Source organism: Lepidochelys kempii, chromosome 1 (assembly GCF_965140285.1).
Source record: "Lepidochelys kempii isolate rLepKem1 chromosome 1, rLepKem1.hap1, whole genome shotgun sequence".
In the NCBI taxonomy this organism is placed as follows: Eukaryota; Metazoa; Chordata; order Testudines; family Cheloniidae; genus Lepidochelys; species Lepidochelys kempii.
The window spans coordinates 247,834,447-247,861,470 of NC_136380.1; the positions used below are offsets into that span (position 1 = coordinate 247,834,447).

Genomic DNA, 27,024 nt, shown 5'->3' on the forward strand with positions numbered 1-27,024 from the left:
TAAGTCTGTGCTAAAAAATTCAAAGTACTGCACACTGGAAGAAATAATGTGAACTACCAATACACCTTACTGGAGTCTAAATTAATTGCATCAATCCAGAGAAAAGATTTGGGTATCATTCTGGACGGCTCAATGAAGATCTCTGCTCAATGCGTAGAAGTGGTCATAAAAAAGATGCATAGTGAATGGGATGGTGAATAATAAAGAGACTATTAAATGCCATTATTTATATAAATCAATATATTTCAGGCCCTCCCCTGAAATGCTGTGTTCAGTTCAGTCAACTCATCTCAAAAAAGGATTTAGCAATAATATAGGAGAATTCAAGGAAGAGTAATAAGAAATATTAGAAGAATGGAAACACTTTTATGAAGTGAGGTTGAAAAGACTGTGACTATTTAGCATAGAGAGAAGGCAAACAAGAGGGAACATGATAAGAGTATATAAAATACTGGATGGTTAAAGAAGGTAGATCAGGAGTTTCTATTCACCCTCTCTCATAATACCAGAACAGAGGGAAATTCAATGTAATTGAAAGGCGACAAATTTAAGGATGAAAAAAGGAAATACTTTTTCACAGAACACACAAGGAGCCTTCAGAACTCATTTCAACAAGATATCACTGAAGCTAGCTTGGCAGGATTCAAGAAAAGACTGGATGCTTACATGGATAATGAGAGCATCAGAGTTCTAGGAATAAATATTTTAAATGAAATTTTGGAAGGGATATAAATCCTCAAACTTCAGGGTGTAAGCCTATCTCTAACAACTAGGGCTTAGGAGGCTGTTATTCCACAACTGCTTACAGCAGGGCACTTACACCTTCCTCTGAAGCATTTGGTCCTGGGCAATGTCCAGGGTACTGGACTAGATGGACCATCTGATCTAATATGGCAATATCTCTGTTCCTATGGTTTGAAATTGAGCCCAAATAATTCTCTCTCTATCTGTCTGTCTTTAAACAGGATAATCTACTTTGTATTTCCAACATTCAGTTGTTTGCTTGCTTTGTTTCCTTCCTTTCAGCCTAGCGCTGCTGGAGAGATAATCAGAGCTTACCTTCCTGCTGGTAAAGAACAGAGATACTGTTCTTGAAGCATAATGGTTAGAGGTGAAAAAGATTAATCTGATGGAGAAGATCTCAGATACCAAACAGCCACTATACTTCCTGCTGTTTGTGATCCCTGGTGGGAGTAATAGCCAATCGATGACACTGCAGTTCACCCCCACTTAACAGGAGTTGCAGCATGTAGGTACAGAGCATTCCATGCACTACTCTGCTCCAAAACAACGTGTTTCTCTCCTCCTAACAAATTAAACAGGGTCCCAGGCTAACTGGAAACAAAGTGCAGTTTAGTTGTTCCTCCATCTAGTCCCCGAGTCCATTCTAGATGGGCACTGAAATCCATCTTACAATTCCCTCTTCCTCATGAAGAATGTAGTCACTTTCTGAAACAAAAATATACTCTCGCCCCATTCGGTATTTCAGCAGCGAAGACTTTGTGGGTCAGCTAAAAAAACTCCACCTAGATTTTTATGTCCTCCTGAAATACATTCTAGTTTCTCACCCTACCCACCCACCATTTACAATCCAATTAACATGGCGTTCCTGTTACACACACACATGGGAGAATTCTGCTCTTAGATCAACTATGTTGATTTCTTGTCCACCTTTAGTTTCTCCATTGTATTCTACACTTGACTCCCACACAGAACTCCTGCCTATGCCTATGGAAGTTGGACATGGGGGTAGAGTGCAGGAATGTGCCATAAAGATCTCCAGTGAAGATCTGAGAGTATAAATTATCCCTTCAGTTACTATAATTTTTAACGGCAAAGACCTACATTTACACCCATTTTTCATTTGCATTGTGTCAAAACACATGGAGTTGTGTCTTCAGATTAAGTTATGCAGCACAGCCAGGCTTGCTGTAACCAGCATTTCAGCTCCCAAAAACCTTTGTGTTTGGAGTAGTCCAAACTTACATGACCTCTCTCTGTTCATATAGCTCCATTCATTGATAGAGTGACTCAGTATCCTGATTCAGGAAAGCCAGTTCCAATTTAACAAGGGCTGCTACAATAATCCCAACAAAGCTTTCTTTTTTTAACAAAAACTCCAAAGCGTAAAGGCTGATTTTCCACCATCTGACCGCATTTCTCCCCCAAAGTGTTCCTCCACCACGGTTCGGCTTGTCTCGCTCTGCCCCCTTCTGTCAGTCATTGATAGAAAATGCTGACTTAGCAAAGCTGCAGAACAGAGCAACCAACCAGAGGGGACAGGGATTACAGAGGCCTTCTGGTAGTGTAGGATGAAGCTTTATCCAATAACCTCCCAAATGCAGCAAACTCAGCTGGTCTCTGAAAATCCAGTTTGGTCCTTCGAACATCATCATCAACCCAGATTCTAGAATCATAACTCATCTGATAATTCTGTGAATGATGCACAAGGCAGATTAGCTACAGCTCTACTGATTGTAAAGCTCTCTCTCTCACACACACACACACACACACAAACAGACAAAATCTTTAGTTAAAGAAGTATGCATAATCTGATACATAAGGAGCAGACCATTAGCAAATATTCTATGGACCACTAGTGATCCAATGATGACACTTTGGGAGTTGCTAATATAGGGGACACCTGTCATTTTTAATCATACATAGTATTTTTTTATATTTATTCAGAGAAAGAAAGCAATAAGAAACTCTGGAATCTGCTTAATCTCAGCTGGTTTTTAAGTAAAATAGCATCTGTTCCAGCAAAAAAAAATGGCCATGTGATGTGCCCTATGTGGTCTACATGAGGCATATTGTCTGAGACAAAGTGGTACTTCATGCAGTCTAAGCGCCCACTATAAATTATCCTGTACCTGCTGCTGCTGCAGAAGAGTTCATTAAAAAGCCCAAGTGATTAGAAAGAAAACAAGTTTGTCTGATATTGACCAAGAGAGTCTGTGACACATGGAAAAAGGATGAATTAGTGGGACATATGGCTGTCCGCGAACTGGGAATTGCATTGTTAATTGCAGCAAGAGACAACACACACAGCCCCTTCTTCCTGCCACCCCTGCATTACCGAACACTTCTCTTAGACTTGAGACCACATGATCCAAAGTGCACAGAACATTCATTGATTTTGCAATGTTATTCTAGACACACTGAGCAGCAGGGAGAATAACCTTTTCTCCCTGTGACTTGTGCGAACAATGTTCCTTAAGCTATTCTCATCCCAAGGGAAAGCCTTGGTTTGTCAGCAGGCAGTTAAAAGTCTAACAAAAAGGAGATGCAAAAAAGTTATTTGTATTTTTAGAAACATTTTCTCTTCCTGCTATTGGTGTATTCCCATCCGTAGGGGTTGTGGGAAGAGCTCCTGTACCCTGAAGCCATGAGATCATCACCACCCATAGTTATAACAAACTGGTGGCAGTACATTTGCAGTGGGTTTCAGTGAGGGATTCTAAATCTTCATACCACCTCTCTGTCAAGGCCCCACGGCTGCATGGCTTGGATACTTAGTCCTGGCTGGGAGATCAGAAGCAGTGTTGTGGCTGGGAAAGGACAAGAAATTACAATCCTTCCTCTACTCTTGACTTCCCATTAAGGCATCTGGGATTCCAGCAGTGACTGGATTTAAACGGAATCGTGCATTACTGGTAGCAAATGGGTTGTACCTTGAGGTTTGGGTTTGGTAAGCTTCCCACAGGGCTTTGAGATGGTGACAATTTTCTGGCAGTCAGCATTATGAAGGGCTCTCTTCAGGTTCCCAGTTCGAGTCTTCAAGGCTGTATTCAGGTCACATTCTCCCCAGGCCTGGAACTGGTATTTACACTCCGCTGCAAAGAGTGTGGGAACACACCGAATTTTTAAAAAAGAATCACGGAGCATGAATAAAATGTTACCCAACTGTAACCAAGCACATACTGCCAGTAATTTCAGGCAGGTGGATCAGACAGCCAAAGAAAGAGGTGTATGGGGGGCAGTAAAAATTCAAGGGATATTTTGGGAGGTAATTTTGCCCCCAAATATGAGCAAATTTAAAAGCATAGCTATCTTGCTCTTGCATGGGTACAGGATTAACGTTATAAAAAAGAAACTACATTTTAATACTGAAACTACAAAAGAAGAGACAATTTAATGGAAAACATCCTCCAGATTCAAAAGGCCTGATTCTCCACCATAGAATCATAGAATCTCAGGCTTGGAAGGGAGCTCAGAAGATCATCTAGTCCAACCCACTGCCCAATCCCCATTTGCCCCAGATGGCTAAATGGCCCCCTCAAGGATTGAACTCACAACCCTGGGTTTAGCAGGCCAATGCTCAAACCACTAAGCTATCCCCCCTCCCGCATCTTGCAGCATCATTTACAAATGAGGTATGAAAACTAGCAAACCAGAATATTTTGCACGCTTGCGCAAGTATAAATGACTACACAGGGTATGAGGCCGGGGAGAATCAGACCCTTAATATCTATTTTTTCTCAGCAAGAAATTAAAATATATTAAACCAAAAGATTATGCCACTGTTTATCCATGACTCACTGTATAAAGTTGTATGTCTCTATCACTGCAGAGGTGGCCAGCCAGCTGATTACAAGTTAACTGACAAGACTTTTTCCACAGAATAGTTCTCACTAGTGAAGAATTGGAGCAAAGAGTTCAGAGGGTACGATCCAGCTCAGATGTGCAATTGTATGTATTTCTAAAAATGAACTGTCCAAACCTCTTGAGTTTGCAAAGTAGGGCCAGAAAAACTGCAAGTGCCCAGGTGCAGCACTGGACCTGCCAAATCCAAAACTTCTGCACTAACTGCCTGCAGCATTCATTGTAGTGCCATCATCAGTTCAAGTCATCCAAGCTGTTTAGTAGAGAAAAGCTGAGTCTACAGGGGCAACCATATACCTGAGTCCTGGTAACATAGCTTGTCTGGGATGGAAGGAGAAACACTGTCATTTCTTAGTCTTTCATGGATTAAATGCTATGGCCTTTATCCACTCCCCAGCAAGTCTCTGCTGCTAGTGCAAGGGGCTGCACATTTTATATCATGTTCCAGTGTGGAGATTGCAGTAGCCATGGGGGGGTATTCACAACTGTGGAAAGGCAATAGAGAGCCACTTTAACATGCTGCTGGGCCTCTGGTTGGGTGGATGTCCTGCCAATAGGGTCCCTCTGGTAGAGCTGGGTGAATATTAATTAATCATCATCATCATCATTATTCAAATAGCAAATTCTCAGAAAAATGCAGTTTCAGAGTGACCAAAACCACTTGTGAATTAGGGACAATTTGGCAAATAGTTTCAGTCAAACAAAAAAGAATGAGGAACATTTTTTTCAAAAAAAGTCAAAAAGTGTTTAGTTTTGACATTTTTGAAGCAAACCATTTTGTTTTGAAATGTTGGTTTGAATTGACCCGAACAAATTTTTTTTTAAAAAGTTTTTCATTTTGGCGAAGATTTAAAAAAATCAGTTTCAGTTCAAAACTAACCAATTTTTTTTTTCTTCAGATTTTTCAGGTGGACCACCACATTGAAAAATCCGTTATTTGTCGAGTTCTACCCTCTGCCTTCTGATGGACTAAACCCGGGGTGACTCAAGCCCTGTCCTTGAAGGCCTGTAAAATCTGCCTTCTCCTACAGAGTATATCTCAGTGCATCACTTCCTGAATGGGCCGTAATCCGAGCTAGTGAGATCCCCACTCCTTTGTCCAAGCCTCAAAACTCAACAAAAATAAAATAGAATTTAAATAAATCACACACATTTCCATTTTAAAAGCCATTTTTCATTTAAAAAAAAAAAGTTAGTGAAAAATTTCCAACCAGCTCTCGTTGTACTGAACATGAAGCACTGCAGAGAAAGGCAGACCATGCACACCAGCCCTTGGCCCAGGCTGAGCACACACAAAGGGTCACTTTCCAATACTCAAGTTGGAGATAAACTGAATCACTCAAGACAGGGCAACACTTACCTCCAAACTGCTTCTTCCAGTTGCAGGGGATCTTACACCTTTGGGTCTTCATAGTTTGCTTGCACTCGGCTCCAGTGCGAGTGCCCTCGCGGGTCCCTAGGCCACAGTCTCCACTGGTGGGTACACACACACTCCACTGCCACTCCCCACAGTCGGACTTCTTCACTTTCTTCTCTGGATGGAGCCAAGGAAACCGAATCAAAACAAAAAAAGTGGTCAGTACCCAGCCAAAAAAAGGCACTCTAAACAATCACAACAGGGAAACCAGTAAACAAGAGACTCTTATAACATAACTGCCTTAAATCGATCAAAACTGAAGTTCTCTTCAAAACGTGCTGCAGGTTGTAGGTTGACTGACTTTCTAGAGGCTGACCTCGAACTGACTTCAGACCAGGGTGGATCACTGAGGCCAGGGCAATTTCCCAGTGAGTGTGATGCCTCTGAGTCATTGCGGGCAGGATTCACCTCTCCAGAAAAGGGAGTCATCTAGAAGCCATCAGGGATCACTGATCTTCATACATACACACTCACAAAAGAGGATGTTCTGCCCTCTGCTGGTGGCATATCAACATTTTCAGATTAAATACCAAGTACCACATGGGCCAGGAGTTTATGCATTAATATGGTGTTTCAAGGGGGATTTGGTGTATGCAGTGCTGTAGCCATGCTGATTCCAGGACAGTAGACTGACAATGTGGGTGAGGTAATATCTTTTATTGGACCAACTTCTGTTAGTGAGCGATACAAGCTTTCCAGTTTACACAGAGCTCTTCTTCAGGTCTGGGAAATGTACTCAGTGGCACAGCTAAATACAAGGTGAAGCAGATTGTTTAACGTAAGTAGTAAACATGAATTTCAAAGGACCATTCAGAAGGAAGTGGCCACTTAACACCTCCCTAGACATAGGTGGGAAATGAGGGGCAATAAATAAAAATTTAAAAAAAACAAGATGAGGAGAGTGGGGCTTCGCGGATTATAGATTGTTATAAAAGGTCATAAATCCCGTGTCTGTGTTCAGTCCACGATTTTTAGTGTCTAACAAAGTTATGAATGTAACCTCCCAGGCTCAATTCTTGAAGGTGTTGTGCAGGTTTCCTTTGTGGATGAGGACTGAGAGGGGAGTGAGTGCTTTGTGAAAGGACAGGTAATGGGGTACAGGCTTTTTATCTTTGTTGTATACTGTACTTCATGTCGGAACACACTGAATTTTGGAGGCAGGGACGTAAGCTAGCAGGGGAAGGGTGTGTCAGTATATCTGAACATGGATACAAATTTCATTACTGATGGCTACCCTCCTATTTTTATAATGGTCCAAAACATATCCAAACACCTCCAAAGATAGGTTGTTATAAAGGTCCAGTGCACAAGAGTACTGGTAAGAAACTGGACTTCATTTCATATTGCATGAGCTTAGTCCGCTGAGAGAGATTAGCCAAACTGCCAATCCCAAGTATTCAAAAATCATGAGTCAGGCCTCAAAATATCATAAGATGTTTTAAATAATACATTTGAGCTCTTTTATTTGCCTTCCAGTTTTTGTATCTTTATGGTTCATATTTTCCAGTATTTCTCTGTACCCATAATGGCTAGAAATGTACTGTCTGTTTTGAAATGAAAGCTCAGATTCTGAAATATTCACGGGTCTCTCGGCCGTAGGGCTGAAAGAAAAATGCCAAAAATCATGACTCTCATGATGAAAAGCATAAGAGTTGGCAACCTCCAGGTCTGAAATCTAGGTCTGAGTTTTCCAGCTCAGGACTGTCTCTATTTAAAATAAGGACTGGGTCACTGCTGATCAAAAGCAGTTACCACCAGATGTGTGTTTGTCAGGTTCTACATGAAACAAAGTCTTAGTCCAATCCTAATGGATGGGTTTCCATGTTACATAGGTGGGATCTTTGTTGTTAGTACATTCAGAGTAGGTAAAAAGAAAAGGAGTACTTGTGGCACCTTAGAGACTAACAAATTTATTTGAGCATAAGCTTTCGTGAGCTACAGCTCACTTCATCGGCATTCACGTGGTTTTAAACCAGACAGTCCTCTTTATGTGTAGCTTGTCCAAGTTGTCCCTCATCCAGTACTGAGACAAAACTAGACGTGGTTTTGTCCGGTATCAGACAGAGGACACCATTTTGAAGAGTGTGCCACTCTGCCCCAGCCAGAATGACCACACACACACACTGTGTGTGTGAGGTCATGCCAGCATGGGCAGGGTCACATCGGCAGGGGCAGGCCCATGCTATTCCCAGAAGTACCATAATGTCTGGTGTTCCGGGAATGCGTGAGTGGCCACTCTAATTCAGAGGCCAACAAAAAAGCAAGGTGACTGAACCACACACTCAACTCTACTGGCGACCTCTCCAATAGCCCAAGTGATCTTAAGTCCAGGGCAGTGCTGGGGAAGGCTGTACTATTGCTACCATGCCATACCTGTCCTTTGAGTAAAAAGAGAACTTCAGTCTCCACGGCTGTCAAACTGGCAGCTTTCACAGAAACTAATTTCTGTATTCCCATTTAAATGAAAACATGTCACTGCAGCAAATTCCGTCTGTGTGTCAAAAAGTTAATGATTATCCTGAATTTCATAACAAAACTGAAAGCATTTGACATTCTTCTATCCATGGAATCTACCTCAGGGAAAAGAGAGAGTGAATTAAGTTCAATCTTGGTATGCAATACCCCAGCCATTCTGTACTAGGAAATAGTATGTAATACATAGACTTCCTAATGTACCTTAATCCTAATGCCACTCTGTTCAGCTATTCCATTTCTGGGCACCATACACAGCTCTCTCAATGTGCTCACACCATCCTGTCAACTGTCTGTAATGGGCCACTCTCTTACCACTTCAAAAGTTATTTTTCCTCCCTTGGAATCCTGCTGTTAATTGATTTATCTCGTTAGACTGACCTCACACTTGGTAAAGCAACCCACATCCTTTCATGTATTTATACCTGCTCCTGTATTTTCACTCCATGCACCTGATGAAGTGGGTTCTAACCCGCAAAAGCTTATGCCCAAATAAATTTGTTAGTCTCTAAGGTGCCACAAGCACTCCTCATTATTTCTCCCACTGTACTTTAGTCTGGCCTTACAGTGACTCCTGCTATTCATTTTACTTCTGGGTACCCACATTATGGAAATGTACCTCAGTCCTCATATGCAGCACCCTGTTATTCCAGACTCTCTCTCACACTCACAAATCGTCAATGGATTTCAGACTGAATCTGCAATAATCCCTGCTTTCTAAATCCTGTGTTTTCGTGCACATTCCTGGCAATATACCTCAGTCTTGAGCTGCAGAATTCCTTGCTACTTTAGTCCTACCCATCTATACAGTTCTGCCAATGCACCTTAACAGCAATGTGCATTATCCCCTCCTAACATTGGCTCTTTCCTGAGCACAGTGTCACTTTTATCAAACAGTGCACAGGTTTACAATATGGACATATGTCCTCAGGCTAGGTGACAGAAATTCTGAAGCAAGGAAAAGGCCAACATAAAATAAGAGGCAAATCCAAAAATCCATTCCAGCTGGGCACCAAAGCCAGGTTAGATTCTCTTTTTCTTTTTTCCATCTTTGTATTGAAAGGAAATGAATAACTCAAGGAATCTTCTCCCTAACTATTGCTAGGGACTTGTTCTGCTGGGAAATATTTTTTTCAGTCATGGATGAATCTGTAACTCGGGTTTGTGCCAGCTGGGTTTGGATTCTGAGGTGGGATGGAATGTCACATCTATCCAATGGAGAAGAAGCAAACGGTACTCAAGAAACTCCCCCACATGTAACAAATTATTTTCTTTTAATTAGTTGAGGGGGAGAAACAAGTCCATGCATCCCAAATGTAAAATACAGTGAAAAAAAGTATGTGAAACATACTGATAAATACAATAAAGACATTTTGGCCTAAATCCTCAAATATATTTAAACATCTAATTCCCATTGAATTCCAAAATCAATTTCAGTGGGTGTTAGATGCCTAAATACCTTTGAGGATCTGGGCCTTAGAAACTAGGAGCTTGATCCTGACCCCACCGAAGTCAATATCAAAACTATCATTGACTTCAGTAGTGCAAGATCTGGTCCTAGGCCCCTCTCTGCTACTCCCAGCTCCATATCTACTGCACAATTGGTTACATTGTACCTTACCTGGTTTCTCTTTTTTGCCAGCCTCAGTAGTACCCAGGGCCACCAGAACGAAAATGAATGCCAAGAGGGTGGCTGTGAACATTCGGCGCTGCTGTTGCTGCTGCTGCATTCTGGGGGGGGGGAGGAAAGTATGGTGAGATTCGGGAAGGGTACATAGGGAAAGATATGTCAGACAGCTTGAAAGAAAAACTCCAATCAAACATTCTAATGGAGGGGTACTACCAAATGGTGAGACTATGAATTTCAGCGCAGCTATACTTAGGGACAAGAGGAGCTCAAACAGATGAAGCATAGGATCAACCATTGGCCAAATGTGTACAGAGTTTTCCACTTCCTGCACAGAAGACAAAGTCTTTGAAATCTTCTTTATAGCTGAAATACCTTATTTACCATTTTCATCCCAAATCCACTGCATTCCCAATGCAGCACTTCTGTTTTACCATGTAGTGTATATGTATATGTAATGTAGTTGTAGCCATGTCACTCCCAGAATATGAGAGAGACAAGGTGGGTGAGGTAACACATTTTATTGAATCGACTTCTGTTAGTGAAGGAGACCTGAAGAAGAGCTCTGTGTGGCTCAAAAGCTTGTCTCTCTCACCAGCAGAAGTTGGTCCAATAAAAGAGATCAGCTCACCCACCTTGTCTCTCATAGATAATACAGTAATTCTTTTATAATTGCACAAGTGGCGGAAATTTGGGGGAAATTATAGACTAATGATTAAAGTAGGGCACAGAGTAAGGATTCTTGGATTCTATTCTCAGATCGGTAACAGACTCATAATGCAATATGAGCAAATCACTTAACGCATGTCTCAGTTTACCCATCTGTAAAAGGAGGACAATGCTACTTAACTGCCTAGCCAAGGTTCAAGAGGGTGTTTGAAAATATCAATTATGTCAAAGTGCTTTAGGATTCTTTGATGAAGATTATATAGATGAAAAGTGATATTTGAATTATCATTGACCATACATCATTACAGCTCCCAGGTCATACTTACGCTTTTCCTTCTCCTCAAATTAATATCTATGGATAAAATAGGTTGAACTAACATGTCCAGAATGGGCAAACCATATACAGAAAGTGTTTTCCCCTAGACTAGATCACACAACTAGCCATGCTAAGTAATGCTCAGATCTGGACTTGAGGGGCAAAATTCAAACACAAATATGAATAAAAACATATTTGCTCAGTGGTGAAATGTCACTTCCTAGCAACCCAGCTGAATCACTGCACAGCAATCAGGACGGACTGCAGAAGTTTTGTTTGGAACATCAGACCTGCACAAAGTTTTTCAGGCAAGAGCCATTTCCTCTTTCACCTTGCCTTGCTGCATTTTGTGCTGCAGCTTAGGCATTTGCTGCCTAGGAGGAAGTGACAAGAAGTTCCAACTACCAAGACAGCCTTAAAATGCAACCAAATTTATGTTACAAATAGTGTTGCATGAAATTTTGGGGGCAAATCATTTATTCGCTGAAAAATGCAGTTTCAGGTGGACTGAAACTATTCAGGAATTTGGGTTGAATTCAGCAGAACGCTTCAACTGGAAAAAAATGGCGGGGGGGGGGGGGTTAAAAAAAGTCCAAATGTTTCATGAAACGTTTTGGCTTTTTGTTTCAAAATGACATTGCATTTCAAAACGTAGTCAGATTTTTTTTTAAGGGAGTAAAAAATACTAATTGTTTCATTTCAGATCAAACAAAATGTTTCTTTCAACCCAAAATGTTTGGCTTTTTTTTTTCATTTTGTTTTAGCAAGAAGAAACAAAAAAATATTCTTTTAAGTCAACATGAGATGAAATTTGTTTCTCTTTCCCAAAAAACAGTCAGGTAAATCATTTCTGTGATAAGGATAAAAAAAAATGTCGGTAGAAAACTGGGGTTTTGACTACACAAACAATTTCATGGAAAGTGTCCGCCGCCTTGAAAAATTTTGATTTTTCCATCTAAAAACACATTTTTTAGTTTCAGAAGTTATCAGGCAAAGTTTTTTGGGTTTGGAGGGGTTATTTTCTTTAAAATGAAACATCAACATATTCCAAGGGAGAAAAATTTTGATCTAGCAATGAATCAGTGATCTATTAGTGTCAGTCCAGTTCTTGGTGGAATGGTGTCCCTATCACAAACACCAACAAGACAGGTGGCACTAATGGGTGCCCTTGATAACTTGTAAAAAGAAAAAGAGTACTTGTGGCACCTTAGAGACTAACAAATTTATTTGAGCATAAGCTTTCGTGGGCTAGAATCCACTTCATCAAATGCATGCAGTGGAAAATACAGTAGGAGGATTTTATATACATAGAGAACATGAAACAATGGGTGTTACCATACACACTGTAAGGAGAGTGATCAAGTAAGGTGAGCTATTACCAGCGGGAGCGGGGGGGGGGAATTTTGTAGTGATAATCAGGGTGGGCCTTTTCCAGCAGTTGACAAGAAAGTGTGAGGAACAGTAGGGGGGAAAATAAACATGGGGAAATAGTTTTACTTTGTGTAATGACACATCCACTCCCAGTCTTTATTCAAGCCTAATTTAATGGTGTCCAGTTTGCAAATTAATTCCAATTCAGCAGTCTCCCATTGGAGTCTGTTTTTGAAGTTTTTATATCCTTGCAACAAAGCCCGTTGCCAACTGTGTCCACATATCTATTCAGGGGACACCATCATAGGGCCTAATCATATCAGCCACACTGTCAGAGGCTTGTTCACCTACACATCTACCAACGTGATATATGCCATCATGTGCCAGCAATGCCCCTCTGCCATGTACATTGGCTAAATCGGACAGTCTCTACGTAAAAGAATAAATGGACACAAATCAGACGTCAAGAATTATAACATTCAAAAACTAGTTGGAGAACACTTCAATCTCTCTGGTCACTCGATTACAGACCTAAAAGTCGCAATATTACAACAACAAACCTTCAAAAACAGATTCCAGCAAGAGACTGCTGAATTGGAATTCATTTGCAAAGTGGACACCATTAAATTAGGCTTGAATAAAGACTGGGAGTAGATGTGTCATTACACAAAGTAAAACTATTTCCCCATGTTTATTTTTCCCCCCTACTGTTCCTCACACGTTGTTGTCAACTGCTGGAAATGGCCCACCTTGATTATCACTACAAAAGGGTCCCACACCCTCCTGCTGGTAATAGCTCACCTTACCTGATCACTCTCCTTACAGTGTGTATGGTAACACCCATTGTTTCATGTTCTCTGTATATATAAAATCTCCCCACTGTATTTTCCACTGAATGCATCCGATGAAGCGAGCTATAGCTCACGAAAGCTTAAGCTCAAATAAATTTGTTAGTCTCTAAGGTGCCACAAATACTCCTGTTCTTTTTGTGGATACAGACTAACACGGCTGCTACTCTGAAACCTGATACCTGTGACATTTTCAGCAGAGTAACCAACGAGTAAATGGACATGGAGGCTGAATTACCTCTGTGTAGTCTGCAGAGTTCAAGATTGAGGCACACTAGTAGTGGGGCATCGAATACGTGGGGAACATTCACGTTGTGGCTGCCTGTGCACAGTCTGTTCTCCAGATAGAGAAATTTCCCTCTCTGGGCTAACAATCTGGCAGCATTCACAGGCACTACTTTCATTTGGGGCCTTTCACCTGTAAAGACTTGCACTGACTTCAGAGAGCACTGAATCCAGCCCTTAAAGCATGTGTAAATTGAAGAATACAAACAGTGATTTGATTTTCTGGAGCCATCCTATATTCCTACTGTAGAATTCTATAGGATAGGTCAAAACCTATATCAAGGCAACCATTCCCTATTCTTTTATGTAGGTTGTTAGAGGACTCTCCATGGACTCAACCCTATTAAAGAACCCTAACGGTTTCATTTTATTAATGTAAATTCTTACGTTTCCCATTCCAAAAGACAACAACAAACAACAGAAGAAATTTACACTCGAGAGAAGGGTCTAGGTCTCTACATAGTATCTGTAAGCTTCAGTTTAGAAGCATATATATACTATTTCTGGTAGTAAATATAGTAAAACAACATATGGGCAAACTGGAATACACTGGAAATCTATTCAATAACCAAAGAAACATCAGGTGATTTATTTTTACCTGTGTTTGGAGTCTGAAATGCTTTCTCTACAAACTCAAACCCCATGGAAGCTTGATTCAGAGGATGTGTCTGGTACCTCAGATCTGCCTGTGACAGCATAGGACCAACTTGGAAGTTTTTCCAAGCTGCTGAAGCAAAGTCTGAACCTGAGGGCATACATTTGCTTGTAGTAAAGGCTGGCAACCAGGTACCCACAGTGCCTCCTCAATGAAATGCAACCAACGGGAATCATGTGCCATAATGCACAATGCTTTTCATTGCATCAAACAAATATCTGTAATCTGATGTCATTGGTTGCAACGACAAAGTTACAGAGGCTGGCAGGGATAGTGCTACAAACAGGCTATAGGGATCACAGTATCCCCTGTCTGGAGGAGCTGGTACCAGATGTAGAAGTTTCTCAGGAAGGTGGGAAATCCCAAGCCAGGCTGCAGCCATCTGTTGTCAAAAGCACACATGGGTATTTTCATACTAACTCCTTCAATTTTCCTTGCAATTATTAAAGCTGTCTTGGGGGCAGGGGGATTGTTTTTTAAACAAAAAAGGACATTTTTTTGTAAAAATGACTTATTTTGAAAATAAAATTTCTTGAAAAAATTGAGCTTTTTGTTTTTTTTGCAAAAAAAGTGACTTTTTTATTTCAATACTTTTGATAATGTTTCCAAAGAAAATTTTGATTTAAAAATATTTCCCAAAAATGTAGCAATTTACCATTTTGAACCTTGTAAAATAGAAAGAACTTTGATGGTTATGAAATTTTTCACAAATAGGGCTAAGTGTGCTGAAGGAAAAGCTTTTTCTAGAACCCTGTGTGAATGATTGGCAGCCACATTCACAGCCAGCAGAAAGATGCAGACAAAATGGGAGAAAGAAAAAGACTTTGGAAAAAGGTGGTTTTAAGAGGGGACAGTGAAGCAGTGAATGCACGAGAGAAATAGATAAAAGCAGAAAGCAGTTAGGACAGTTTAAATGGTGTATTGGACTGAGATTGATAAAAGTAATAGAAAGCATAAGACAGAAAAATCACAGACACAGCTAAAAGACGAAGAAAGGAGTCAGATAAATTGAGAGGAGAAACAAATAACTAATTAGAGTTAGTAAGAGTGAGAGAGTGCAGTGAAAACATGAAGTGGATAGTGAGAAGAGAGATGCAGCTTTGCTGAAGTTCATTGTAGCAAGTGGCTTCTCCTGAGGAAGACGAGGTACATGAATTACTGTGATGTGATAAGCTATTACCAGCAGGACAGTGGGGTGGGAATAGGTATTGTTTCATATTCTCTGTGTATATATAAAGCCTGCTGCAGTTTCCACGATATGCATCTGAGGAAGTGAGCTGTAGCTCACGAAAGCTTATGCTCTAATAAATTGGTTAGTCTCTAAGGTGCCACAAGTCCTCCTTTTCTTTTTGCGAATACAGACTAACACGGCTGCTACTCTGAAACCTGTGATGTAACGGTTCATTTCACAATCAACTCTGGTAGGGAGAGAAAAGTAAAAGCAAAACAGAAAAGTGGGTGGCGATCAGAAGATGGATCCCATTTCATGAATTCAGCTCCACATCAGATGTCAAAAAATAAAACTAGCCAGAGATTCTGCAGTTTCTTAAAGGCCTTCTGGTTCTGGGTGCACCTCAACTATCCCAGCCACCTCCTTTACCAACTCCTCTTAGTCCTCAACCCATTTTTACCATCACACTCATCTCCCTGACTTTCTTCACCATCTTGGCACATTGCCGCCTGTGATGGGCACAGGCCACATTAGTTCAAGCAGGGGAGGGGTTAATTCCCTGCAGCGGCCTGCCCACCCCAAACGTGCTTAACCTGCCAGTTAGAGGGACTGTTTGCACCCAGGCCCATCAGAGCATATAGTTAAGCAGGAAGAGTTAGCTTGGGGTTGGTCACAGGAAAAGTATCCTGTGGAGGAGTGGCTTAATCTGACTAGAAAGAGAGAGAAAAGCAGAAAGGCTGTATAAGCACCCCTGGGACAAATGGGAAGCCAAAGGACTGAGGAAAGAACCTTGAGAAGAACAGAAAGAAGTGGCCAAGGCAAAAAGAACTGAAGGAGTTCAGTGCTTGGATCAGACACCCACTTCATTTTCAGGGCCAGAACTCCCTGGAGATGGTGGGCAAGAGCAGCTCTTTTCAATGCCACCATACCAAGATGGAAGCCTTACCCTCACCTAACCCCGCAAATTGCTGCAATTTACCATCTCACTCACATCCCTGCACCCATCCTCCCTTTACTTTCTCACTCCATGTCCACAGGTCTTTGTTGCTTAGAGACAATTCAGGATGTAAACTGTGACATGGTGTCACCACACAGGAGAACAAGTGCCATACTGCACCCCTTTAACAAGCATTGCAAGTGTGACCCCAGCAAGAATAGCATGTGCAAAGGAAGGATATTGGACAAATCTGTTTATGCATCCCCCCCGTGCTCACCCTTCCTGTGGTATCGGTTCTATCTCATGAGACAATCCTGCAATTCTGAAATATTGATTTATGACACAGTGGTGTCCAACTTCTTCAGTCCAAGAGTTGAACAGAGGTTAAGGGGCCACAATCAATGCTTTGGTGCAGATTCTCTGTCTTGTTCTGCTCAGGTGGCATAAAGGGAAGGGAAACCACACAAGCCCCCTGAGGGAGGTTTCCCCTGGTGTGAGGGAGACCCTACCAGGGCTGGATTTAGGGGCAAGCAACCACTTGGGGTGCCAAGCTTGGGGGGTGTCGGGCTTGGGGTGCTGTAAGGTATTCAAACGTTTAACAAATGGAGTGGGGGCACCAGAGAGGCTCCTCACCTGGGGCACCATTTGGTCTAGGGCTGGCCCTGGTCCCTAGCATGCATAGTCATTATAGTCAGCTCCTACAACTCCATCCCACTAGCCTTGATGTAGGGACATGCCAAGAGCAGAGAAGGGGAATGGCTAGAGAGTGCTGTGGTACAGCTTTCCCCACCCAGTCTATAGTCCTTCAAGGACCACTGCCAGCTGGTGCAAGTCAGAGCAGCCTCAGGGAGCTTTAAACAGCGGTTGATTTTCAATTTCTCTTATTCTGCCCCGCCCCCGGGCTGTTCTGGGTGGACGTGTGCGGCAGGATGGGGCGGGGGCAGGGGGAGGTAAAAAGAGAAATTGAAAATCAGCCACTGTTTAAAGCTCCCTGAATCTCTACCTTAGTGCAGGTTAGAGTGCACTAGTCCCCTAGGCTCTGACAGAGCCAGTTGAGCTCCTGTCCTACTCTTTCTCAGGCTCCCACAGCCTTGCAGATAATGGAGCAACTAGAGCTACTCTCCTGTGATGCAGCAAGCAATCACCAGGGGAGCAGCTGAGCAGCTGACACCAGCTACTCAGAGCTCACAAAGAAAAGGAGGACTTATGGCACCTTAGAGACTAACACTAGAACAGCTTCTGGGTCTACAGGGGAATGGTGAGAGGCAGTGCCCCCTGGTGGCAGTGCTGATTCAAACACTTCCATTTTAAAATCCAAGGGTGCAGCTTCGGGAACACATTTTCAATTTGCAATCAAATACACATTTGCTTCTGAATGCAATCACCTTGGCGGGCCACAATGTAGAGACCTGAGGCCTCCAGGCTGAACAACACTGATATAAAATGAACAAGGGAACTGAGAACTACATGACAAGGAGAACCTAGGGAAAAAGTGATTAATATTAAAAGAAAAGAAAAGAAAAGATCAAATTTCCTTAAATAATGCCCAATTAACATACCCAATCTGGCTTTGTTCAAGTAAATAAACCAGAGTAATTAGTTTGGTTGTGGATCACAGTTCTCCTTGCCTATGATATTTGCATAGTTGATTGCATGTTTGCCTTCAGCATCAAGCTAAAGCAGGTAGATATGCAGCAGACATTAACACTTCCAGTTCCTTGGGCATAATTCATAGTTTGGGTTGATAATAGGGGTCCATGGTTGCATGAATTCTGTCATTCAATGTACATCATACTTTGGGCTGCCATAAAACTCAAAACTATAGCTAGTTGAACCATTTTCAACAGAACCATTTTCCATCAGAAAATGCTGTTTCATGAAAATTGAAATGTTTTGAGGAAATGCATTGGTTTCAACAATGTTTTCAATGGAAAATTTTCAAAACACTTCATTTCAATAAGGTTGGAAGATTTTATTTTGAACTAGTTCAACAAAACCTTGAAACTGCATTTCCTTATCATGGGTGCATTGCCCTATGAGAGTTCTAGTTTGGGCCTCGATTGTTTCTATGGGCTCCCTGGAGGACTGTATCTCCCACATGCATTGCAAGACTCAGTAGACAAAACTGCATGTGGATTCAATGGCTGAACTACATCCCCCATGAAACACACGGAGTCCTGACTCCCCTGATGCACACATATCAACCAATAGATAGGCCAGCTAGGAAATTGCAGTTCATGTTCTCTATCAAGCGGACCTGCTTTCTCCTGGCCCAGTAGATCACAAGCCTGAGGAGATGGGGCTCCATCCATTTGTGGCATTCTCCTGCCTAGTCAGATTTTCCATTCACTCATATCAATGTCACCATTTTTCCTCTTTCCCACTCCCTGGAAGGCATCATCAGCTCTAACCATATTATGTTTTCTGCCTATGTTGCTGGAAATAAACAGTAACTTTCTAATGGGGCAGATGATTCTCAAAGTGACCCTGAACTAGAGTTCGTCAAACCATGGAAAAACTCAAGAAAAGTTTTTTGCTTTCAAAGTTGTTTCATTTTGAGAGTTCAAAATACAGGAACTCTTCACTTAACGTTGTAGTTATGTTCCTAAAAAATGTGACTTTAAGCGAAACGATGTTAAGCGGATCCAATTTCTCCATTAGACTTGATGTAAATGAGGGGGTTAGGTTCCAGGGAAATTTTTTTCACCAGACAAAAGACTATATTATATTTATACACACACACACACACACACACACACACACAAAGTATAGGTTTTAAACAAACAATTTAATACTGGTACACAGCGATGATGATTGTGAAGCTTGGTTAAGGTGGAGGAGTCAGAGGGTGGGATATTTCCCAGGGAATGCCTTACTGCTAAATGATGAACCAGCAATTGGCTGAGCCCTCAAGGGTTAACTCTCACACTCTACAAGGCAGCAGGAAAGGAGGGAGGGCAGACAGTCACAGAGACACACACCCTGTGTGTGTTTGAGAGCTAGAGATGAGCATTTCCTCTTTAAGTATGAAGAGTGGGATCAGTACATTGCCTTGTTAATTAAATCAGCAAGCTGAGACCTACAGCAGCTGCTGCCTAAGGCAGCAGCTCCCTCTGTCTGTGTGTCCCCCCTGCTCTATGGAAGATGGGATAAGCGGGGTGCAGGAGCAGGGGGGAGGGGGACACCCTGACATTAGCCCCCTTCTTCTTCTTCTCCCTCCCCCCGCCAAGCAAGCAGGAGGCTTGGGGAGCAGCTCCAAGGCAGAGGGCAGGAGCAGCACATGGCAGTGGGGGGAGGGACAGCTGAACTGCAGGCAATTGATAGCCTGCTAGGCAGCTGCACAGGGAACTTAGGGGAGCAGGGAGCTTATAGGGGGCTGCCGGTCCACCCTGGTTCCAAGCCCCCACCAGCTAGCTGCAATGGGCTGCTCTTCCTGCAAGCAGTGGACAAAGCAGGCGGCTGCCAAACGATGTTAGAAGGGAGCATTGCACCACTTTAAACTAGTTCCCTAATTGATCAGCAACCTACAATGTTAACCGGGCTGACTTTAAGTGAGGAGTTCCTGTAGATGCATTTTTGTTTATTTTTCAAAAATGTTCATGAAATTGATCATTCTATTTCTTTTAAAAAAACAAAGATAGCTATTGAAACCGAGTACTGCAAATTTTATTTAAGAAAATACTCATTTAATGAAAAACACTGTTTTCAATTAATGAAAACATTTGTTAGAAACAAATCTAACAAAGACTCTCCTGAGAAACAAAAATTCTGAAAATGTCAACTATTTTTTTTATGAAAATGTTCATTTTTTTAAGGAAAACTTTTCATTCAGAAAATTCAACCAGCTTTACTGTAAATAAACTGAAAGTTGTAAATAAGCAATTGCCCTTTGCTATGCTCAGTGGGGCACTTTTATTTGAAACATTTGCTTACTACTGTATGTTTTTCCCTTACCCACATATCAACTCTCTCTCTCTCACACACACACACCCTTACTAACACAGGGTACAAAATATTGTGCAAATACAAGACGAAGGAACAATGGCTAAAGAACCATTAAACTGAGAGTCTAAGTCAGTGGTGGGCAACCTACTGCCTGTCACGGTAATCCACTGGCAGGCCATGAGACAGTGTTTACATTGATCGTCCACAGACACGGCTGCCCGCAGCTCCCATTGGCCAGGAATGGCAAACCGTTGCCACTAGGAGCTCCCGGCAGCCATGCCTGCGAACAGTCAATGTAAACATTGTCTCGTGGCCCGCCAGCGGATTAAGCTGATGGGCCGTATGTGGCCCATAGGCACAGGTTGTCCACCACTAGTCTAAATAGATGCAGGTCCAAATTTCCAAAAACAACTAGATATTTTGGGTGTCTCCATTTCTGAGTGTCTAGTTTGAAACATCTCAAAGAGGGCTCATTTTCAGGGAGCTTTGAACACCCTGCATTGGACAATCAGGCCTCTTTGGGGACAGAGGTGGAGGGGGGGCCCCTCAGGATCTGCAATAGCAGCAGTATTGAAGTATTCAACTGTCATAGTTGGATGGGGGGAAAAAGTGTCCACAATACCTGGCCACACAATGGTTGGCTCAACTCAAGCCGGTGTCATCAGTCCCTGGCTCTTATGATAACCATGCGGTTTTCCTCCTCCCAACATTATCACACTCATGTACACCTTAATAACAAAGGTTGAGATTAAGAAATTAATTACTCCAGTAAAAAGATAGATTTCCCCAAGTTCAGATGTCATTGACTAAGTTTCCTAGTATGGTCTATCTTTTTCATACATACTTTTCCTCCAGAGAATTTTAAGCAGAGGATTAAAAGCTTTGGGGAGAGACTAGTGCTGTCCCTATAAGAGTAGTCCCCCTTCCTGCTGACCTGTATTAAACATAGCATGGGTACAGAGGCTGTTATTCATCTGTAGATCCCAGACCAGCACATCGAGGCCTACATTTCTATAATTTGTCTTCAAAATCAATCTCCTAGAGGCAAAGTGAGGTCAATTATATTGTTCAAGTAATTTCCTTTGGCAGAGTCCCATCACATACACACACACACACACATCCTCCCATCTCTATATACCTTGAGGTGGTGGTCAAGTGGCCCTTGCTGGTGGCTATCAAGCAGTGACTAATATGGACCTCTGCATCTATTTGAGGCCCTACAAAACCAAGGCTGCTATTTTAGTTCATTTTTTTGTGCCTGTGGCTTCTTCATTTAATGTCCTGTGTAAGCCATTTCTGCTACAGTGATTTTGCTCCTGTTCTCCTCCCCCATACCACCACAATAAGCACATTTGTTGAAAATATAAACATTTAATAATAATCTATGTTCGGTTTCTTTGTGCAGACATTTTAAAGGGTATTAAATACGAAACTAAAAGTAATGGATCTGACTCAAGCCCAGAGAGGCCAGGAAATTCCATGGGGAGAATACAAAAGTAACTGCCTTAATTTTCTGCATTTTCCTATTTCAGTGAGACCAAGTCAGAGCCATTGGGTCTGATTCACCTTTACTGCACACCAGCTTTACATTGTGTCACTCTCCCTGATAGTCCACTTCTCCCACAATCACTTCATGCCAGCTCTTATGAATGGCATGAACTCTCCCCAAAATTGGTAAGCCCACTTATCTTATCTTCCTTAATACTCACTTTGGTTGTGATGTCTTCAGAACACAGCCAGGTGGTAATGGCTAGGCAGGGCAAGCTACCCTGTGGACACAGCTAGCCTACATGTTACGATGTTCATGGTATTGTTACCACCTATTCCTGCTCTCCCACCCCATCCACTGTGTTTTTTCATCCTCCTGTTCTGTCTTGTCATTAACTGCCTTTGTAACGCTTTAAGGCAAAGAGAAAAGGAGTACTTGTGGCACCTTAGAGACTAACCAATTTATTTGAGCATGAGCTTTCGTGAGCTACAGCTCACTTCATCAGATGCATGCCGTGGAAACTGCAGCAGACTTTATATATACACACAGAGAATATGAAAAAATACCTCCTCCCACCCCATTGTCCAGCTGGTAATAGTTTATCTAAAGTGATCATCAGGTGGGCCATTTCCAGCACAAATCCAGGTTTTCTCACCCTCCACCCCCCCACACAAATTCACTCTCCTGCTGGTGATAGCCCATCCAAAGTGACATCTCTTTACACAATGTGCATGATAATAAAGTTGGGCCATTTCCTGCACAAATCCAGGTTCCCTCACCCCCCTCCCAAAAACCACACACACAAACTCACTTAAATAGAGACTGGGAGTGGCTAAGTCATTATGCAAGGTAGCCTATTTCCTCTTGTTTTTTCCTACCCCCCCCCCCCCCAGATGTTCTGGTTTAACTTGGATTTAAACTTGGAGAGTGGTCAGTTTGGATGAGCTATTACCAGCAGGAGAGTGAGTTTGCGTGTGTATGGGGGTGGAGGGGATGTGAGAAAACCTGGATTTGTGCTGGAAATGGCCCACCTTAATTATGCACATTGTAGGGAGAATGGTCACTTTGGATGAGCTATTACCAGCAGGATAGTGAGTTTGTGTGTGTGGTTTTTGGGAGGGGGGGTGAGGGGGTGAGAGAACCTGGATTTGTGCAGGAAATGGCCCAACTTTATTATCATGCACATTGTGTAAAGAGTTGTCACTTTGGATGGGCTATCACCAGCAGGAGAGTGAATTTGTGTGGGGGGGTGGAGGGTGAGAAAACCTGGATTTGTGCTGGAAATGGCCCACCTGATGATCACTTTAGATAAGCTATTACCAGCTGGACAATGGGGTGGGAGGAGGTATTTTTTCATATTCTCTGTGTGTATATAAAGTCTGCTGCAGTTTCCACGGCATGCATCCGATGAAGTGAGCTGTAGCTCACGAAAGCTCATGCTCAAATAAATTGGTTAGTCTCTAAGGTGCCACAAGTACTCCTTTTCTTTTTGCGAATACAGACTAACACGGCTGTTACTCTGAAACCTGTCATTAAGGCAGAGACTGTCTCTTTACTTCATGCCTGTGCAACATCTAGCACAATGGTGCCCACATCCCTGACTGGGGCAACTTGGCATGACTGTAACATAAATCATTAATAACCACAATAATATGGAACCAAAGTCAGTTCTAGTGTAGGTGGTGCAGCTGCCATTGACTTCATACCTCCTTTTTCCAGGAAGGGAGGGAAGGAAAGGCAGAGAAGCAAAGCTCTGTTCCTCAGCTAAAAGCAACAAGTCCATAGATCCCCTTCCTCCTTGACTGGTGGAGGGAAAGCTCCCCTTTCTCTTCCTATTTACTTTAAGCACTGTCCATACTAATTCATTGTACTGTGGGCATTGTCAGTAAAAGAGAGCGTTTCTTTCCCATATGCATAAATCATAACAGCCCGAGCAACAATAACTACCCTGTTACGATGCACTGACAATGGTTTGAGCAACACTCTCCGATGGTACTTTTGTTGTGACATGAAGAGCTGTCCAATAGGAACCAGGCTGAGATTTTCTGCCTCATTCTCAGTCAGTCTTCATGTATGTCTCTCCTTCTGCACCAATGGGAATTTTTTAACTGGGTGACCTCAGACAAGTAATTTCACCCTTCTGTGCCACAGTTTCTCCATTTGTGAAATGTGGCTAATGATATTTGCCTCCTTTGCAAAGGGCTGTGAGAGTAGCCATGAAAAGCGCTATAGGGCTATGTGTTATTATCCCACATTAGCCACTGAAAAGCTATTTGATTGTAATAATTTGTGCATGATATTCTTCTGAGTTGTATTTAAATGATTAACCATGTAGTGAATTAGACTCCAATCCAGCATCTTGCACTACTTACGTAGGCCCCTGTGCCCATGAAGGACCCTACTGACTTGAGCAGGGTCCCACTGGACACCGGGATCTTCCCAGATGCAGACAGTTGCAGGATTGGAGCAATACTCTGCAACCAATTATCAGTCCTTCAAGTTATCAAGTCATCTGGGCAAAGCTATATGAAACAATAGGTTCCTCAAATCTGTGTCAGCCTCCATCCATTTCTACTCTTCAATCCTTGTTATATCCTTGCATTTACTGTGCTTGAATTGACTGAGGTACTTGAATTAGGGTTGCCAACCCTCCTGGTTTGGCTGGGAGTCTCCCGGAATCAGGTTCAATCTCCCAGAGGCTACTGAAGTCAATCTGGGAGATTTTAGGCCACTAAAAGTCTGGTGGCGCAGTGGGCCTAAGGCAGGCTCCCTACCTGCCCTGGCTCCACACTGCTCCCTGAGGCAGCCAGCATGTCCAGCAACGGCTCCTAGGAGGAGGCACGGCTATGGGGTCTCTGTGCGCTATCCCCACCCCAAGCACTGACTCTGCAGCTCCCATTGGCTGGGAACGGGGAACTGCGGCCAATGGGAGCTGATGGGGGTGGTGCTTGGAGGCAGGGGCAGCACGCAGAGCTGCCTGGCTGCCCATAAATCTAGGAGCCGCTGCCAGACATGCTGCCACTTCTGGGAGCCGCCTGAGGTAAACGCCACCTGGCCAGAGCCTGCACCCCAAACCCCCTCCCACATCCCAATGCCCTGCCCCAGCCCTGAGTCCCCTCCTGCACGCAAACTCCCTCCTGGAGTCTGCACCCTGAACCCCCTCCCTCACCTTGCCCCAGGCTCAGCCTAGAGCCCCCTCCCACACTTCAAATCCCTCAGCCCCACACCCCAACCCAGAGCCCACACCTGAAGGATTCATGCAGGGTTCATGCACTTGGCAATATTCAGGGCACACCCTAAGTGTTGTGTAGGAGCAGTGCACACACGGCTCCTCTCAAGGGCATGAACCTTGGAAACTCGCCCAGAGGACATGAACCGTGGGAAGCCTCCCAGGACTGGGCTCAAGGCCCGAGAGCAAGGAATACGGTAGACAGAAATTGGTAAATAAGAATATTAAACAAAGCCAGTGTATTCCTTTTATCTGTTGGAGTATGTAATGCGCAGGAGGAGGGGGAGAATAAAAGAGAGGGTGGAAAGCTGACAAGGCAGACCAGCCTGCTTGCTTGCTTAAAGCCTTGTTCTGTCTTGTATTTGGACCGCAACACACACCCAGGTCCCTCACCCCAACCCCCTGCCCAAGTCCAGTGAAAGTGAGTGAGGGTGGGGGACAGCAAGTGACAGAGGGAAGGGGGCTGGAGTGAGATGTGGCAGGGCCTCGGAAAAGGGGCGTGGTATGGGTGTAGCCTTGGAGAAGGGTCGGGGTTTGTGTGATTAGACAGTTGGCAACCCAACTTAAATGGTGTACAAAAAAGTGTTATTTAGCTTTCCCTCAATACAAAAAAAAACAGGGGTCACCCGATGAAATTAATACAAAGCAGGTTTAATACAAACAAGTGGAAGTACTTTTTTTACACAATGCACAATTAATCTTGTAGAACTCATTGCCATGGGATGTTGAGATGATCCAAAAAAGAACCAGCTAAGTTCATGGAGGATAGGTCCATCAATGGCTATCTGCCAAGATGGTCAGAATTGCAACTCCATGCTCAGGGTGACTCTAAACCTCTGGACTACCAGAAGCTGGGAAGAGAAGACAGAGGTGGATCACTCCAACTGCCCTCTTCTGTGTACTCCCCCGAAGTGTCTGGTACTGGCCACTGTTGGAAAATAGAATACTGGGCTAGATGGACCTAGTATGGCAATTCTTATATTCTCATGACTCTCAATTCCAGATATTTATTTTTTTCTTAAGTTTTTCAAAATACTTTATACCCCTAAAGAAAATTAGTTCTCATTTTAATCTCTTTTGCTCATTACACCTCCCCAGCTCCTTTCTACCCCGACCTCTCCCTCAGCTCCAAAGAATATGCAATGCCATCGGAAAATTATTTAAGCTGAAAGCATGTGACCTTTCACCTATGCCCTCTATTAATTTTTGTGAAGGCAAGTGAGCCCTGCTTATTTTTTCCTGGAAATTGCTTCCTTGCTTCAACTAAAAATAAAAAGCACAGGGTAGCTGTGTAGAAATGAAAGAGAAAATTAATTCAACGAAAACAGAATGTACTGTGCAAATGAGTTTTGTTTTTCATCCACCATATGATTGTCATGTGTGAATAGGCTTGGGTTTTAAATCATTTTCTGTAAGAGAAATTAGTGAAAAAGGAACAGGATTTAGATAAGAGGCTGTCTCCCACTTGCAAATCAGGAAGCAATGGCAACACTGTGGGACATGTTGTTTGCCATGATGCTAAGAAGGCAGTTGTGTGGCGTGTGCCTCATCGACAAGAGCCAAAGAAAGGAGTGAAGAACACAACTCCCCATCCTCTGCTAACAACAGACACTTTGCATTGGGATGGGCTCACTACCCGGAGCCACTCTCTCCCTTTATTTCCTTGACCACAAGTCTTTCAAAATAAAGTTCTCAAACACACAAAAAAATTAATAGCCAGTCATTCCTCCTAGGGTTTCCTGTGGGGACCTGGGGGCTTCCATCCCTCTTGCAGAACCTGCAAAGATGACTCAGGGTCACCCCTTTTTCTTCTGGGGGTCTGCAGGTCCACTGGTAAACAGACACCCTTCCCCTTCCCTCCCACCCCAACAATGAGAACAGGAAGCCTTTGGAGCCGTTCTTCCCTCCCCAGGGTGTGCCTTGATTGGTTTAGTAATTGACTGTACCTAGGGTGTCAAAGTGTCCGTTTTTCCGGATGTTAAAAGTCC

The 27,024-nt window shown here is 42.9% G+C and overlaps 1 protein-coding gene across 3 annotated transcripts in view; it reads right to left on the reverse strand.

Annotated features, from left to right (window-relative positions):
- PTN (pleiotrophin) overlaps positions 1-27,024 on the reverse strand; it is a 116,891-nt gene that overhangs the window by 21,507 nt on the left and 68,360 nt on the right. For all 3 annotated transcript variants that reach the window (XM_073322129.2, XM_073322148.2, XM_073322138.2), the window contains 3 exons: positions 10,116-10,225; positions 5,966-6,139; positions 3,675-3,836 (listed from right to left, as the gene is read on the reverse strand). In XM_073322129.2, the coding sequence (XP_073178230.1) occupies positions 3,675-3,836; positions 5,966-6,139; positions 10,116-10,224 (445 nt within the window). In that variant the 5' untranslated portion in view covers position 10,225. The remainder of the gene's footprint in view (positions 1-3,674; positions 3,837-5,965; positions 6,140-10,115; positions 10,226-27,024) is intronic.